Source organism: Photinus pyralis, unplaced genomic scaffold (genome assembly GCF_008802855.1).
Source record: "Photinus pyralis isolate 1611_PpyrPB1 unplaced genomic scaffold, Ppyr1.3 Ppyr1.4_LG8, whole genome shotgun sequence".
NCBI classification, from domain to species: domain Eukaryota; kingdom Metazoa; phylum Arthropoda; class Insecta; order Coleoptera; family Lampyridae; genus Photinus; species Photinus pyralis.
The window spans coordinates 27,549,208-27,566,148 of NW_022170819.1; the positions used below are offsets into that span (position 1 = coordinate 27,549,208).

Consider the following 16,941-nt stretch of genomic DNA (forward strand, 5'->3'; position numbering starts at 1 on the left):
TATATTCGTGAAATTGAGTGTATTTCTGATAACGAAACCAAGAAGTTTGTAACACTCATTTGTTAGGTATTCAATGTGTAAGTTGAAGTTAAGGTTGGTATTGAAAAACACGCCCAGGTCCTTAACGGAGGTGACTCGTAGTAAGACCTTTCCATTCATCTTATAGTCAAAAAGTAAGGGATTTTTCGATCTAGTAAAAGTAAGGACTTTACACTTGATATTTAGTTTTAGTTTATTTTTGATACACCACTTAATTACTGAGTTAATGTCCTCTTGAATATTTAAACAGTCACTTGGGGATTGGACTTTTTTAAAAAGTTTTAGGTCATCCGCAAATAGTGTAGTGCTTTCGAGTTTTTTATCACTCGCGGTAAATCATTTATGTATAAGAGAAACAGAAAAGGACCAAGCAGTGTTCCCTGGGGAACGCCTGATGACGGATAAAATTCGGCTGAATTCACACCATTGAATTTCACTCTTGTTTTACGGAGAGATAAATATGATTTCAAGAATTTGACGGTCGGATTACTTACGCAATTTAAAACAAGTCTACGGAGCAAGACTTGATGGGATACTGTGTCAAATATGCCTTCGCAAAATCTGTATAAACACAGTCTACCTGGGCTCTCTCATCCAAGGCTGCTGCTGAGAAATGCGTAAACTGCATTAAATTGGTAATAGTTGATTTGTTCCGCGTGAAACCGTGCTGTTGATCTGCAATTATATTGCTGAGATGGGAATAAAGTCTAGTATAGATCACTCTTTCAAAAATTTTCGCTATTTTGCTGGTATAATTGCAATTGGGCGATAATTCTCAACTAATTTTCGGCTTCCACTTTTGTGAATTGGTGTTAGTCTGGTGCATTTCCAATTGCAAAGCTAAATTAAATAGATGTGGTAAGGGGGTTACCAATAAAAATGCACATCCTTTGACGGTGTAGGGTGGGATTCCATCTTCACCCATAGCCGACCTCGGTTTCAATTTTTTAATTGCTTCCAGTGTCTCGGATTCATGTAACTGAGTCAAGTGCAATTTGGATAGCACCAGGTCCGATTCCACGTTATCTTCCGGGTTATCGTTCCTCTCCATAGTGTAGACTGACTCGAAGAAGGACTCAAAGGCGTCCGCAATGCTTCTGGCGTCCGTTAACGAGGTGTCTTTGTACTCAAAAACTCCAGGTAGTTGACTATGCTTCCTCAACGACTTGATGTAGTTCCAGAATTTATTGGAATTCTTCCGCAGATCCATTTCAATTTGATTAATGTACCTCTTATGAGCAATGTGGATCATTCTTTTGAGTTCTTTTCTGGCTTCAATGAAGTCTTCCGATTGGCCCTGTAACCGAAACTTATTTTTCTGTTTGATTTTCTTAATAATGTCTATATTAAACCAGCTAGGATACTTATTGGCACTCCTAATTGTAACATTGGGGACACATTCATCGAAAATGTTCATTACCGTTTGATTAAAGCTAGTTACTGCATCATCTATCGATTTGAAATTCTTCAGGATAAGAGACTCCTTCCAATTAATATCGCGAAAAAGGACGTACATTTTAAGAAAATCTGCTTTTTTGAAATTGAAGTTGGTTAATTTAGTAATTCGCTTAGCTGGTCTATGGACTTTGTAGACTATTTCTAGTGCAGGATGAAGTGGATTAATTTTATCCAGCGAGTCGACAGCAGATTTAATTTCCGCGGTTAAGTTAGTTAAAATTAGGTCAAGGGTTCTATTATTGCAGTTTTTAAGTGTATTAATGAGTTTTAAGTTGTAAATCGAAGCTATATTTTTAATTACTTTGCATTTAGCACTTGCGTTTTCGAAATTATACGTGGCGTCAATAATTTGTGGTAGGTTAAAATCGCCTGCTATTAAAACTTCCGATGAATGCAACAAGAATAAATACGGACTCTAAACAAGAACAATGCAATCTCAAAGTATGGACCTCAATCAGGACCTTTTGAAGTTCATGCGTGACTTTCTTTCGGCTAGCCAACATTTTCCAAAAAATGGTCCAGGTCTGAGACAAACCATTTAAGAAACCGAGTCATTTTTTACCGAATCAGAGGGAATTATTCTTATTCGCATTCCCTGTCAATTCTGAATTCGCATCAGTAGCAACCATACTAAGGAGGCCTGAGGTTTGCCCTTTTTATTTTGGACTCCAAAACCAATTACTGTGTCTTTTAACAAATGCATAGTCAATTACTCATTAATAAAAGATTATGGCAATACAGGATCGAATTCAACAAATATTTTACACCTCACATAAAACAAACAAAACCCCGGACGTACGTATAACAATAAAATCTTCAAGATACCCTAAAACCTATTCCTAACAAATAATAGAATCCACACTGTAGTGAAGATATGGTAATATTTGCTAAGCTAAGGGAAATTCCCCGGCATCAAAAGATTGCAACAAAATTTGCAACTTTTAAAACATAATTGAAGAGACATTTTCAATGAAACTTCTAAGGTCACTGAATTATAATTAAATTGGAACGCGCTCTGCCGGTCTCTGCCATAGAAACGTAGCGCGCCGAGAGAGATAAGTGCAAGGGGGATTTCTATCACTGTCACTCATTAGGCATCTGATCATTAATATAAATTCAAAACATATATAGGCTGCTCTATGCATGCGCGAGAGTAGGACAGATATGCCCCTGCTACAGTGCTACTGCTAACTCATTCACAATTCTTGCGTAATTGTAAACAAAGGCCCTGCTAATTCAAATTTATGATAACAATTAACTAGCATCTATTAAATCAACAGCAAATAAACAAAAGCAATTACCTTGACTCTGATTATTAAATGATACAATTAAAGAAAAGAATTACCTCGATTCTTTAATAAACGCACGTACACACCCAAAGCAGAATTGCCTACGTTCAGTCGCCGCAGCTAAGTATTTTCCAAAAGGTACTCTGAAATGCGTTTCAAAAGTTTTAGATAGCTCGAAAGCTACGGAAAGTTGTATTATTTCCATTTTTTTTAATTTTGAAACGGGATTTAATATGGATCTAAGATTGCAAATTACTTTTAATGAAGCTCTACGAGTCATAGACTGGGTATTTTCGTTAACGCTGGGATATTCGTTACAAATTGTACTAAATGCTAGAATCTGATATATTTATGTTGTTCCAGATGTCCTGACAGCGGGCCCAGGGCCTCCAGAATGCCTGCGGACGAAGACTATGGACGAAGACATAGTATACTTCAACATTCCGCTTCTCCGGCTCCTGCTGTATCTGGTGATCGCTTCCAAACTGCTCCAACTGCAGAGCGTTTTCAACAGGAGCGGCCTGCAATCCAAAATGAGCAAGCGGTGCAGTCAGTTGATAGGCTGGAGCCTCCGGAACGTTTTCAGTCTGTTGCGGAGCGTTTCACAAACGAAAGGAGTAGTTCGGATAGGCTGCCGTCGGGCGAACGATATCAAGGTGTATCTGAACGTTATCCACTTGGTGAATGCATGCAAACCACCGTTTCGACCGAACGCATTACGCAACCGGCGAATCATTGTCATGCCGTCGCGGAACGTTCTAACTTTCAACCCGATAGGTACCAACAGACGGATAGGAACCAGAAATATCCAGATAGATTTACACCAATTCAAAATATTGGATCTTTGGATCGTTATCACAATCACGGCGCACATACTGATAGGTATTCTAGAACTAATACACCGACAGACCGGTACCACACTTTATATACTGATAAGGAAAGATGCAGTAGTAGCGCGGATAGGTACACTCCGGTTGAAAAATATGCAAGTAACGACTCGTATAGCACCACAGATAGGCATTCGTCCCAAAATATTAACACCTTGGGCAGACATACGCCTACCGATCGTCATAGAAGGGTTCAAAACGAACGAGATCAGTATTTTTCTAACTCAGTTGCTCAAAACGTTACATCTGAAGCGTACAAGCGAAGAGAACGGTCGAGATCATCTGAACGAAAATCTTCCGAAACCTTCCAAGCGCACACCGAAAACTTTAGGTACGGTCACGACGCAACCGAAAGATACTCGTCAGAGAGATTCCCTCCCATCCCTTGCCCAGAACGCTTCGCCACCCAGGAGAGAACAGAACGACCAGAACGCATCACTTTCACCCAAGTACCTTACATGGCCCCTCCCTCTCCGGCTCCAGCCAGCGACAGATTTATTCCTCCTCCTCCTCTGTCTCCGACGAATACACCTAGCCCCGACTGTTACGCTTCAAACACATTTCCTTCGCCCACAAATCCCGTACCCGCACCTGAACGCTTCGTGCCACCTCCTCCACTATCACCCTCTCCAACCGAAACCTTCTCACCAAAGAAGCAGCGCTACGCCGAAAGATTCGCGAACTCATCAGGCACAACGGATAGGTACTCCCAATACCAACAGGATAGGTACAAGGAAAGGAACCAGTACTACAGTACGAACGAACGGTATCCGGCCCCCCACCAAACGCTACACGCGCACAATGATCGCTTTGTAAATATCCAAGATAGATTCAATGCCGGCGAACGCACCGCCGCCCCTCCAAACCCCCACACGCCCGTCGAAAGATACACCCCGCAACAGCAGGAACCCTACTACCCGTACGATAGATACCCAAAGTACAACGCGTCGAACGTCGTCAACTCGAGCGACCCGTACATGCGTCGCGATTTGGCTTACCAACAGCAATTCCGAGTTGCCATACCCTTTCAGCAGAATCCCTACCAGCGGATCCGTTACATGGGAACGCCGAGCCGGACGAAATGCTGCCAGTACCAGGATTGCTATCAGTTGTGCAAGTCTAGCCCTTGCTCCAGTTCGAGTAGCTCCGTTACCAGCCAGGGCAAGGAGATGCAAAAGGAGTTAATTAGTAACAGTAGTAGTAATATACAGGATGTACAGTGCCAAAATCTTAACGGATACCAACAAGAGAAAGCTATACAGTGCAATAATTTTCCGAACAAGGACGTACAGTGTGCCGGATATCTTATAACGACGCGCGCGGATAAGAAGGACGCCTCGTGTACTGGATACGTATCGCCGAATTTACGAACGGGTAAAATACAGTGCCGACATGGTGTGTGTTCGAGTCCGAGCGTCGAGTACGTTGGACAGTCGGGCGGTAGACATGTTTGCGCGACGCCTCCGCCGAGGGGTAGTATCGGATCGGTTGACGGATCTGTGTGTAGTGATCAGTGTTGCGTCAGAAGATCACAAAATACTCTGGCCGTTACCGTTTGGTAAGTCGACTTATTAGTTTATTAGTATTAGCAATTCAAAATTCATCCGGCTACAAGAACCAAAATGATAACACGGGTAGTACCTTCAGTATGGCGATTTCGGATGGTTTTTCAACAGATAAGCTGCCTCATATCTTGGCTCAGCTCGAGGCGCATTTGCAAATACGTAATACCATCGAGTACATAGTGTTTTTGTTCAATGTTAAAAAGTATACATCGCAACTTGAATGGGGTTTTGCAGAATTGACACGCTTGATAAAACTAATTACGTGAGGGAGACCAATTTACTTTATTGCTCATTCCGGTGGTATACAGAGGTTTGAATCGAACGAAGAATATAATTTCTTGCAAATCGAACAACTTAAAAGAAAATAGCCTAGCGAAAAGTTGGTTATTAGCAGCTGTAACGTTATTACGTGCGGGCGACCTAGTTGTTAATTTCATCCTTTATTGATTTTCTTATTTCGTTTCCCACTCATAAGCTAGTGACTCATCTGGGAACTACAGGATATTCCATTATTCCGCCACCACCATCTAAATTACACATTATGTATTGCGCTACTAATTTATCAAGATAAATGTGTTAGGAAATTCCAAGTAAATTATATTACCACTGCTCTGTTAGTTGTAGGATGCACTATGCCAATGAAAAACGTAATTAACTTTACATAGTTTCGAAAGCCAAACCACCCTAATGCTGATCATAATAATTATCCCCGTAACTTTGGAATAACAAAGTAGTTCATTTGCTCTAACATGCTTTACCAAAGCAACCGCTCAATATAACACTGTAACTTTGCCTAATTTTTGAGAATGTAGCAATGATGCTTATCCGCTCACCTATATTTCCGATATGTTAGATAACTTGAGACACTAGAATTGCAGATATCAAACTAATGATAAAATCGTGGAAGAACCGATACCTTGAATTGAAAGTGCAACAAAAACTCCTGCCAGTTGTCCAGAACTTTGTTTGCCAGAGCTCGTTGCATGTAGTTTGCAAAATGACCTGATCGATATGACAGGGTTCAAAGTCGCGCAAAACAAAATCCATTAATTTTTTGTTTTAGTTAATAGGATCTAATATAATCTCCTATTTCCATTACCGTAATCAATTCAAATTTAATCAGTAGCTAATGCAACGTAACGGCTACAACTATAGTTGCAGGTCTAAAAATGAACTTTATTGTGCATAGAATTAATTCAGTGGTGCGGGAATGGTTTCCATTAGTCGTGTACTGCTCTAAAGACAAAAGCGCCAATTTTGCTGAATATGGCTTTATTTTATCATACATTTGCAGCGTTCAGTGCAATTTGAAAGCAACGCGGATTAACTTACAAAACGTTTTCTCGTTTAAAATGAAATGACGTGTTTGGGACGGCTCAGGTTCTATGTCGAAACGATAACAAAAACGATAGGGTGTGTAAATTACACAAAGAACTTCTTTACGTTTGCACTATAGGCCAAAATAAACATGTCAAAGTGTAACAGTCGAGTGAAAGATTGGACCGATATTCGTATACGGTCATTATCCCAACCGTATATTAAGTGTGAAGGATTTTCGCGTTGCATGATAGCGGTAGCAGTACTTCACGTTGCACGAAATGTCTGCTTTAACACTTTTGTGCATTTATATCGCACTCCCCATTACTAATGCGAAAAGGGGCGTATAGCATCAACAGATTTAAATAGGCACCTTGGCGATTATTGCCACCTGACACGGCAAGATCTTCATTAAACCACTACTTAATGGGATGATATAAATTTTAGGCGAATCCGTGCTCGAATAAGACACGTGTTTAATTTATATCGTTTTAATTGAACCACCACTGAAATCCATTTGTATTCTTAGCTTAATGTTTTTAATGATCACCCCACCAAAGTTTCTGCGTGTACACAGTAGATGGATCCATGGTGGCTTGTAGTGGAAACTCCCCTTGTGGGTTACTCTCAGTGTGTAAATGTGGTCGTTCGGTGTTCTTCGCCTCGTTATACCCCTGAGTAAATTCAAAACGAAGATGACCGATCAATTAACTTATATTTAATATTGAATAAGAGTACATGTTAACACGTAAACGGTGGTCACTTTCAGAGTGATACCGATAACTATAGAAGTTGAAGTAATAAACGGTTATTTTGATATTGAACCAAGCGGTTACAAAGTAGGAGTAACAAAGTTTATTAGGTGTGTTGTAACGGATGTTACAAAATTTCCCTTTCTCTTACATCTTCTGGTTAATTAAATTGGGTGTGGTTCTTGTTGTATAATTATATTAATATGCCTCGGCTGCTCGTCGGTTAATAGCCCTCTCTAAAAGTAAATTTTATTCTCGTTTTAAACTTACGTATTTATTAAAAAATTCACACTTACATTTATAGCAACCTTTAATTGCGTGGGTTGTAACTTTTGCAGTGCGCCAAATATTTTTGTTTCTTTGATCGATTATGTTTAAATGATCTATAAGCAACCCCGAAACTACCCTCTATAAATAAATTTCATTCTCGTTTTAAACTTACCTATTTTTTTTTAGAAAATACACACACGTAAATAACGATCCTCGACTGTGGGGGCTGTAATCTTTGTAGTGGTCCAAATATTTTTGTTTCTTTGATCGATTATGTTTAAATGATCTATAAGCAACCCCGAAACTACCCTCTTTAAATAAATTTGATTCTAGTTTTAAACTTACGTAATAATTTAAACAATTCACATTTACATTTATAGCTACCTTTAATTGCGGGGGTTGTAACTTTTGCAGTGCGCCAAATATTTTTGTTTCTTTGATCGATTATGTTTAAATGATCTATAAGCAACCCCTAAACTACCCTCTATAAATAAATTTCATTCTCGTTTTAAATTTATCTATTTTTTTAGAAAATACACACTTACGTAAATAACAATCCTCGACTGCGGGGGTTGTAATCTGTGTAGTGGTCCAAATATTTTTGTTTCTTTGATCGATTATGTTTAAATGATCTATAAGCAACCCCTAAACTACCCTCTATAAATAAATTTCATTCTCGTTTTAAACTTACCTATTTTTTTAGAAAATACACACTTACGTAAATAACAATCCTCGACTGCGGGGGTTGTAATCTTTGTAGTGGTCGAAATATTTTTGTTTCATTCGTCGGTTGTGTTTAAATGATCTATAAGCAACCCCGAATCTACCCTCTAAAAATAAATTTCATTCTCGTTTTAAACTTACGTAATTATTTAGAAAATTCACACTTACATTTATAGCTACCTTTAATTGCGGGGGTTGTAACTTTTGGAGTGGTCGAAATATTTTTGTTTCATTGATCGATTATGTTTAAATGATCTTATAAGCAACCCCGAAACTACCCTCTAAAAATAAATTTCATGCTCGTTTTAAACTTACGTATTTTTTTAGAAAATTCACACTTCCATTTATAGCAACCTTTAATTGCGGGGGTTGTAACTTTTGCAGTGCGCCAAATATTTTTGTTTCTTTGATCGATTAATGTTTAAATGATCTATAAGCAACCCCTAAACTACCCTCTTAAAATAAATTTCATTCTCATTTGAACTTACGTAATTATTTAAAAAATTCACATTTACATTTATAGCTACCTTTAATTTCGGGGGTTGTAACTTTTGCAGTGCGCCAAATATTTTTGTTTCTTTGATCGATTATGTTTAAATGATCTATAAGCAACCCCTAAACTACCCTCTATAAATAAATTTCATTCTCGTTTTAAACTTACCTATTTTTTTAGAAAATACACACTTACGTAAATAACAATCCTCGACTGCGGGGGTTGTAATCTTTGTAGTGGTCCAGATATTTTTGTTTCTTTGATCGATTATGTTTAAATGATCTATAAGCAACCCCTAAACTACCCTCTTAAAATCAATTTCATTCTCGTTTTAAACTTACCTATTTTTTTAGAAAATACACACTTACGTAAATAACAATCCTCGACTGCGGGGGTTGTAATCTTTGTAGTGGTCCAGATATTTTTGTTTCTTTGATCGATTATGTTTAAATGATCTATAAGCAACCCCTAAACTACCCTCTTAAAATAAATTTCATTCTCGTTTTAAACTTACGTAATTATTTAAAAAATTCCCATTTACATTTATAGATACCTTTAATTGCGGGGATTGTAATTTTTGTAGTGGTCCAAATATTTTTGTTTCTTTGATCGATTATGTTTAAATGTAATAATTGTGTATCAATTGCAGGGCGTAACTTTTGCGTTTAGGACTTTTAGATACCAATTTTGCTATTAGAAAAAATCATAAACATTTATTGTTGTTTTCTGTACGCCATACACACTCCTAACCACAACAATAACAATGGAGAAATTCATCTCTAAAATACATGTGAACAGTTACATAGCACTAACTACGTACAGCAAATCTCCCAGATCCTCTAAATTATCTAAACACTCTATATACATTAATCTCAAATGAAAGCCACTTACACCTATGGAAAGGTCCATTTTAACTAACTACGCAACGAAAACTACAATATACCCTAACACCCTGTATATTAATCCTAAACCTCCCGCTAATAAATAACAAAACCAACCCTACGGATACACCCTATGCTAATGACAAAAGAAAACACATTTACGTATATTTGCAAATCACCAAAAACCACCAAAAGCGATCTACGTTCTGCCACCTCAGCAAAAAAACGGCACCTTCCTTTTATCGTGTGAGGAAGGTGAAAGCATGCGCACCCACTCGCGAGTCCTCGTCCTTCTTCCATTTAAATTGCTAATAATCGCGATGAAATTTCCAGTGGCGCATCAGATGCGTTTTTCGAGTTTAACGAAATGCACAAAAGCGGGAATGATTCCAATTTCAACTGCCAGGATATGCGACATGTTTGTTGATATTTAGCCCTAAAAGGAAAAACTTCCCATACGCAAGCTCGCCTACTTGACTTTCATTAAATTTTAGTAACAAACTGAAGTTTTCAACACAAATTTCAAATTCACAGATTCTCAAGCGACACATCATCATCAGCGAATACGTAGATCAACATCGGGACATAACAACAACTTTTTCAGCACAACGATAATACTGGCGTGCTTAATTAGTTTGTCCTTGACAGCGCATGGGTGTTTTGAGTCTTCCGAAAGAGAGCGTTTTATTCTACGTTAACTGTTTATTACTTGCTCTTAGATTCACTTCAACGTTTTTTCTCTTTTTTTCTGTAACTAACGTAACTCGCGTTGTTAAATTTTACGTTCCAACAATATCAAAATTCCCGTAACCACCACCGGGTTCCTTTTTATGCCCGAAAAACACGGACTTTCACCCAAGACAAGCTCCGAATGATTTTATTTAGCGACGAAACTGAACTATTAGATGACTGTCGCCGAAAAAATTACTAATCTGAACTGCACAGTTTCTACTTACCATGTTTTTAAACGCGCCAATCGGACAGGCTATTCCCACTGAAACAAAGGAGAAAGAGATTGCTCCTTCACACTGAAATTATTCGTCTTTTCACGATCCAGAAAATGATTTAATGCCCAATTTGCAGTTGTAATCAAATAGGCCCTAATTAAGATAATTGAATATCATTATCATTCTTGAGCCTAAAGTATCAAGCACGGCTCTTTTTAAACCTGAAACCCTATATGTGAAGGTTCAATCATCAGATAAAGTTAAATTTGACTTTTGAGTTTTAGAAGAGAGTCTTAGAGCGAAAATTAACTTCGTTAACCGATAATCCGTTAATTGAAAAGTTAATTTCGATAATCGTTAAAATGTAACTTATCAAAAATTTAACGCAAGCTATTTAAGTTAATTGTACAAATCTTATATGTACTTTGGTTTGAAATAAACAGATCAAAAGGACAAAAACAAATGGATAATTGAATGTTTTTGATAATGTAGAACGTAGAAGTAGAATAAGAATCAAACACATTTATTTGGCTCAAATAACGTAATACGTACGATACTACTCATATATTATCAGTTTATCATTGAACGTACAACCGCGGCGCATACTTCAAATAATGAAAATCAACAAATATCCAATGCATCGAAGTAATTAACGGAAGTTAACAGAAGCGTTGATGTTAACTTGAAAGTTAACCCGTTAAGTAAATCATTAACGTCGTGAATTCAGGATTAACGGATTAACGAGTTAATTTCAAGTTTGACCATAGATTGTCAACATATTGAATGAAATATGGCACTTTACATTCTAAAATTCGATTTGTTAAGCAAGAATCTTGCACATTGAAGGTTAAGTCTTAAGTGGTAAAGTTTCAAGTGATTAGTGCTCAAATTCTTGACTCTAAAAGGTATGCTAAGCGCTTTTCCAGGATCTCTATCCCCAATTTTCTAACATTTTCGCGTATAATTCTAAAACAATTCTTTCAATTCAATTCCCAACGAAATGTGGGTAGCCATTTTGGTCCTTATCTTCTGATCATATATTTTCTGAAAACGCACTTGCTGTTTTATGCTTGGCGCCAAAATGTGCTGCAAAGCTTCTGACATTGTATCTAGGTGCATCAGTTGTAAGGATTGTTAAAGGACCAAAGTGAAGAAGTACTCAATTTATTCAGATATCAAAGTCAATCTCTTTATGTTTTCCGGCCCGAACCAGATCATAGATTTCTATCTGCGACTCTACGTTTGTCCTGAGCTGTAGTAACGTGGGGTGCTGGCGCATCCTCGCGCACCAAGCGCGTAAGTTGTGCAAGGCATCCGGCGCCGGTAGATGTTCCGGGAACAGCTTATCAAACATGGCGGCTCGTTCGGCCCACGGCCAAATCATAAAGTCAATCATGCGCGGTTCATCGCCACCAAAGTACTTTCCTGAAAACTGCGAATGTTGTACCACCCGTAGATCCTCGCCGGCACTCACCTCGCTTACTCAGCTCACCCTCGTATTTCTCGACGTGCTTGAGTAGTTGAAGAAAGTCGCCAAGGTCCGGGTTATTGGCGACCTTGTAAAACAATGCCAGTAAGGCATCAAACTCGGCCAGAAGAGTTGCATCGCGCTCATTTAAGGGCAAGCTTGGTTTGGGGAAGGCTTTCTCCAGGTAGTTGCATATTTTGAGACTTTCAGTTAGTAATTCGGTTCCGGTGTCAAATATAGGCACCAACCCTTTAAGCAAAGTTACAATCTCAAACTGTAAACCTAGGCATACCTGCGGGGTTCAAATCGTACATCCATTCGGGTTTATCAAAGCAGTGTAGGTTCACTGTTTCGTACGGAATATCCTTTAGGGCCAGTACTATGCGCACTCTTTGCGCATAGGGGCAGTATTTCGTGGAATACAATCGCAGCTGACCATTCTCTTTTTGGGGGAACTTACTACCTGTAATTGAGACCTTTATAAAATGATAGGTAAAAAAACCAGTTTACCCTTTCGTAAATGCTTTTCACTCATATTGATTGCAGGCACTGATCCTACAAACTAGAATAGCTCAGTGCAAAGTGCTCCGTTTTAATTTATCTAATCTAAGTTTTTTCAGACGGTTGATTACCTAATAGAGTGATATCTGTGAACAAAAACTGTGGCAATCTCTAGTTTTATTTCATTCTATATTGGTTTTCAATAATAGACGAAAATAAGTACCTCTTATTAGATGCTCTCACCTAGTTTTTCTATGACAAAATCCATCTCATCTCGTTCAGTAGCATTGTTGAGCATACGAAATCATTATATCTTCAAGGACACTACTACACTCAGTACTAGTGTACCAAGAAAATAGGAAGTTTGAGGACTTGGATCCTAACATTTGATTCGTTTTTTTAAGGCCCGTATAACGAGGATGAAAAGCATTGAAATTTAAATATATCTTTTTAAGAAAGGAGGTAATCTGATTCTCTAAATCTCTAAATTTCAAGTTTGAAAATGGCAAATTGAGATTTAAATGAAGAAATAGACCTTGCCACCACTTGGAGGTTTAGATAATTTTAAACTTCAACTGATGCATTAAATTTCACATGATAGTTTTAGTCTAAATTTTAGTCCAGCAGTCACCGCCTTTGCTTATTTCAGTAATTAATAACACGCTGAATCTTCGTGAGAAGGTTGGGTTCGACGAAAGGTCCAGTTTTTGCCAGAGTAGGCTAGACCACCCAATCGGTTTTTGTGTTTATAGTACATGTATAGCAGGTATAATTGAGAAAGGATGAAGTGCACAGGATGTGAATAATAATCTATGGTTCATAAAAGTCCTGTGTGAGAAACTGGACGGAAAATACATTACATTCTAAACCGAAGAGTTTTTGTTGGCAGGATCTCGCCACGGAGGTAGGTAACTTGCCCCTCGTCCAGAAAATTCAAGCTTACAGTTGAAAATCGAGGTCAATCCCGGCATAAGGCGTTTTTCTTCATCCATGGTAATGAGACCAGGAAAACGTACAGCTTCAATTTGGAAACGCGACGCCACTTAAAAATATTATTACATTTATTACCTTAGAATCAGGAGATGTCATAGAAAAACGCAGTGAAAGAAACAGGTATTTGTGCATCTTCATTCTGCTATTTACTACAGCTTCTCGGTTACATAATTCATCCTTGATCATTACACATGGTCTATTGTGCTTAACAATAAAGAAGGAAGATATGTAAAACAGCGAAGGATAGATACACGGTTGATCTCATAGAAATGTGTATTGTTGGTGGTCTAGCCAATTGTACTAAGATTGAAATGCAAATTGAATGCCACGGAGCCTTCAATTACATAATTTAACTTCAGACCAAGAGCATGCAATGCAACAAACATTAATAATTCTACGATCAAATGAACTTACCTGAAGTTCGATCGGAATTATATGAGGCATCCCGTCCAAAGATGTTATTTATTTAACAACGTAGTCCGCCTTTAGGTGCTCAATTCCACAATTTTTTAAAGACCAAACGAGCGCATGCTCCGTTGGATCCGCCGCGCTAGGAGAGGTAGGTAAGTCGTCATTAGTTTAAATAAAGCGCTTTGTAATTCAAACTGTGGGGAGGGAGTGGAGGGTGTAACATCTTTGGACGGGATGCCTCATATAATTCCGATCGAACTTCAGGTAAGTTCATTTGATCGTAGAATTATATTTCGGCATCCCGTCCAAAGATGTTATTTATTTAACAACGTAGGATGTTTAAAGATAACTACTTCAGTTTGAATTACGTACATTTCCCGAAGTAAAATCATCTTTAATGAGGAAGACAAAACTAAGACTAATAGTAACTGTATTGCTTTTACATATTGAAAATACTATGAGCGAACTCGCTTCTATCTATAAGAGGGCGGTTGTAGAATTCAGCGAAAACGTTGGAGCTCCTGCTCCAACCCGCCGAGTCCTTAATGATATCTATAGAAACCCCTGCTCTTTTTGCAGCTGATGTTGACGCGTGCCTACTCGAGTGGGGTTTGAAGATGCTTGTATCAACGCCCGCTAACTGCAGCGTGCACTTCACCCATGTACTCAGGGTTTGTTTTGAAGCGGTTCTATATGGCCTTTGGTAGGTTAAAAACAGATTTTCTTGGCCTTCTCTTAATTTCTCAGTCTCCTGTAAGTACCTACCTCTGTAGGCAGGAGAAAACGCAGAGATGGGGAAGATCGTTGAATCTGGGAAGAATTAAACAAGGTTGACGTCCGCTTACCCTGGAGGTTTTGATCCTGTCTGGAACTACAATTTGAATTAAATCCTCAGAAGTTAAGATGTTTGATATTTTGATAAGGGAGAACCTTTGTCCCGTTGCTAATGTGAGGAGGGTTATTAACTTCATGGACAAAGCTTTAGAGATTCCGCTGGATGTGTTTCAAAGTAATTAAAAATTTGCCTAGGTTCCCAAACGCAGTTATATCTAGGTTTTGGTGGCCTTAACCTTGCCACCCCCTTCATAAATCTCTTGAGCATTGGATCCTCACCTAGATTTCCTGGTAGAATTAATGACAGCGCTGCCCTGTACGAGTTGATTGTGCCGAAAGCACATTTTGTTGTGGTAATGATGTGTTGTAGAAAAGAAATCACTTCTTGGGCTGATGCCTGAAAAACGTCGTCTCTTGAAGCTTCGCGGAAATTCCACCAATTTCTGAATGTACTTCCATATTGTGCGATAGTAGCTTCCGAAAGAGAGTTTAGACAAGTATCGACGGCGTTTACCGGCACACCCTGTAGTGTTAGTGCTTTCCGGATAACCGACATGCTACCAGGGTAAGTTTGGATGCAAGCGGGTGGGCTTCCTGGCTGTAAGGGGATAAAAGCATATTAACGTCCGGTCCGAAATAAAGAGGTTTGCCTATTGCCAGTTTCACAAAGAGCGGGAACCAAGGTTGTGAAGGCCAGTATGGTACTACCACGATACCCCTAGCGTTGTCTGTGTTAATTTTTTTGTAATACTCTTAGGATGATTGAAAAAGGAGGAAAAGCGTAGAAATTTAAGTTACTCCAGGATAGAGTAAAGGCGTCGCACGCTACTGCCTCTGGATCCGATTGCCAAGAGACATACCTTATGCATTTGCGATTAGCTATCGAGGCGAACAAATCAATATCCGGTATTCCCAATTTGCTTTTAATTTTCTCAAAGACCGAGTCCGCTAAGGACCATTCTGTTTCTGGGCGAAGAGCGCGAGATTCGGCATCCGCCTCCCAATTATCCTTGGTGTTAATATAGGAAGGGAATATCCAGATATTTCGCTCCTCGCACCATTGCCAGATCTCCCTCGCTAGTTTGTTCAAGTGTTCGTGCTGCACACTGCCCATGCGATTGCGGTGGTATTGTCGCATCTGAGAATTACAGCACGACTCTAGCGAAACATTTTAGCCCTAGGAGGATGGCCTGGACTTCCAGAAAATTAATATGGTGTAATTGTTCATTTGCCGACCACCATCCCCGCGCCCTTTTGTTCCTACAACATGCCCCCCAACCTGTGGACGATGCGTCCGAGAAAATCTCGAAATCAAAGGATTCTCGAGTGAGGTCATTATTGACCCCGTAGATATTTTTCTCCCACCAATCAAAATCTGAGGACTCCGGAACGGGCATGGATGCATTAAAGTCCATGTTATTCTCTCTCAAAGCCTTTAGCTTATATGCTTCGAAGAACTTTATGTATACCCAGCCGTACTTCACAGCTGGGCATACTGAAACTAAGAGTCCGATAAAACTTGCAAAATCACGAATTTTACAAAGTTTTTTATTTCGAAAATATCTAATCAGTTGTACTATTTTGTTCCTTTTTTCGGTAGGTAGCGAAATTTTTAGAGTGTCTGTATGGAAAACAAACCCCAAAAAGGTGCACGTCTTAGATGGTTCTAGTTTTGTTTTTTCCCAGTTTATTACAAATCCTAGCCTTACTAGTAGCTTAATGGTCGAAGAGGTTTTCGTGCGACAGTCTTCACGGTTTTCCCCTAAAATTAAAAAATCATCTAAATAGTTAATGCAAGAGATGCCGTTGGCTGTAAGTTCTTGCACGACTGGCCGCATAACTTTAGTAAAAGCATGAGGTGCCGAAGCCAGTCCAAAAGGAAGGCAAGTGAACTCGTATAGAGTGTTGTTAAAGGAGAACCGAAGAAACTTGCGATCTTCCGGAGCGATGGCTACGAGAAAGTATGCATCTTTCAGGTCAATAGTGGATAAAAAGAAATCTTTCTGGATCAACCTACGCACCGTTCTCGCGTCCTCCATTTTGAAGTGAGGAACGTCTATAAAGCTGTTAAATCGCTTTAGGTTAAGTATAAAGCGTTTGTCGCCATTAGGCT

General features: G+C 38.9%; 2 protein-coding genes across 5 annotated transcripts in view; one reads left to right on the forward strand and one right to left on the reverse strand.

The window, feature by feature from the left end:
• LOC116179028 overlaps positions 1–5,235 on the forward strand; it is a 60,019-nt gene extending 54,784 nt beyond the window's left edge. For all 4 annotated transcript variants that reach the window (XM_031498725.1, XM_031498727.1, XM_031498724.1 and 1 more), the window contains one exon: positions 3,150–5,235. In XM_031498725.1, the coding sequence (XP_031354585.1) occupies positions 3,181–5,235 (2,055 nt within the window). In that variant the 5' untranslated portion in view covers positions 3,150–3,180. The remainder of the gene's footprint in view (positions 1–3,149) is intronic.
• A 6,534-nt stretch (positions 5,236–11,769) lies between these two features.
• On the reverse strand, positions 11,770–14,134 carry LOC116179350 (pyrimidodiazepine synthase-like). Its single transcript, XM_031499132.1, has 5 exons — positions 13,998–14,134; positions 12,600–12,736; positions 12,382–12,552; positions 12,096–12,338; positions 11,770–12,046 (listed from the first exon to the last, which is right to left on the reverse strand). The coding sequence occupies exons 2-5, from the start codon at positions 12,622–12,624 to the stop codon at positions 11,790–11,792; spliced, it is 696 nt and encodes a 231-aa protein (XP_031354992.1). The 5' UTR covers positions 12,625–12,736; positions 13,998–14,134; the 3' UTR covers positions 11,770–11,789.
• Positions 14,135–16,941: the final 2,807 nt, after the last annotated feature.

Coding starts and splice junctions, on each gene's coding strand:
- LOC116179350 (XM_031499132.1), bottom strand. CDS start 12,624: ATGAGTGAAAAGCATTTACGAAAGG. Junction 12,553..12,599: donor TGAAAAGCATTTACGAAAGG/GTAAACTGGTTT, acceptor TCTCAATTACAG/GTAGTAAGTTCCCCCAAAAA. Junction 12,339..12,381: donor GTACGATTTGAACCCCGCAG/GTATGCCTAGGT, acceptor CTTTGCTTAAAG/GGTTGGTGCCTATATTTGAC.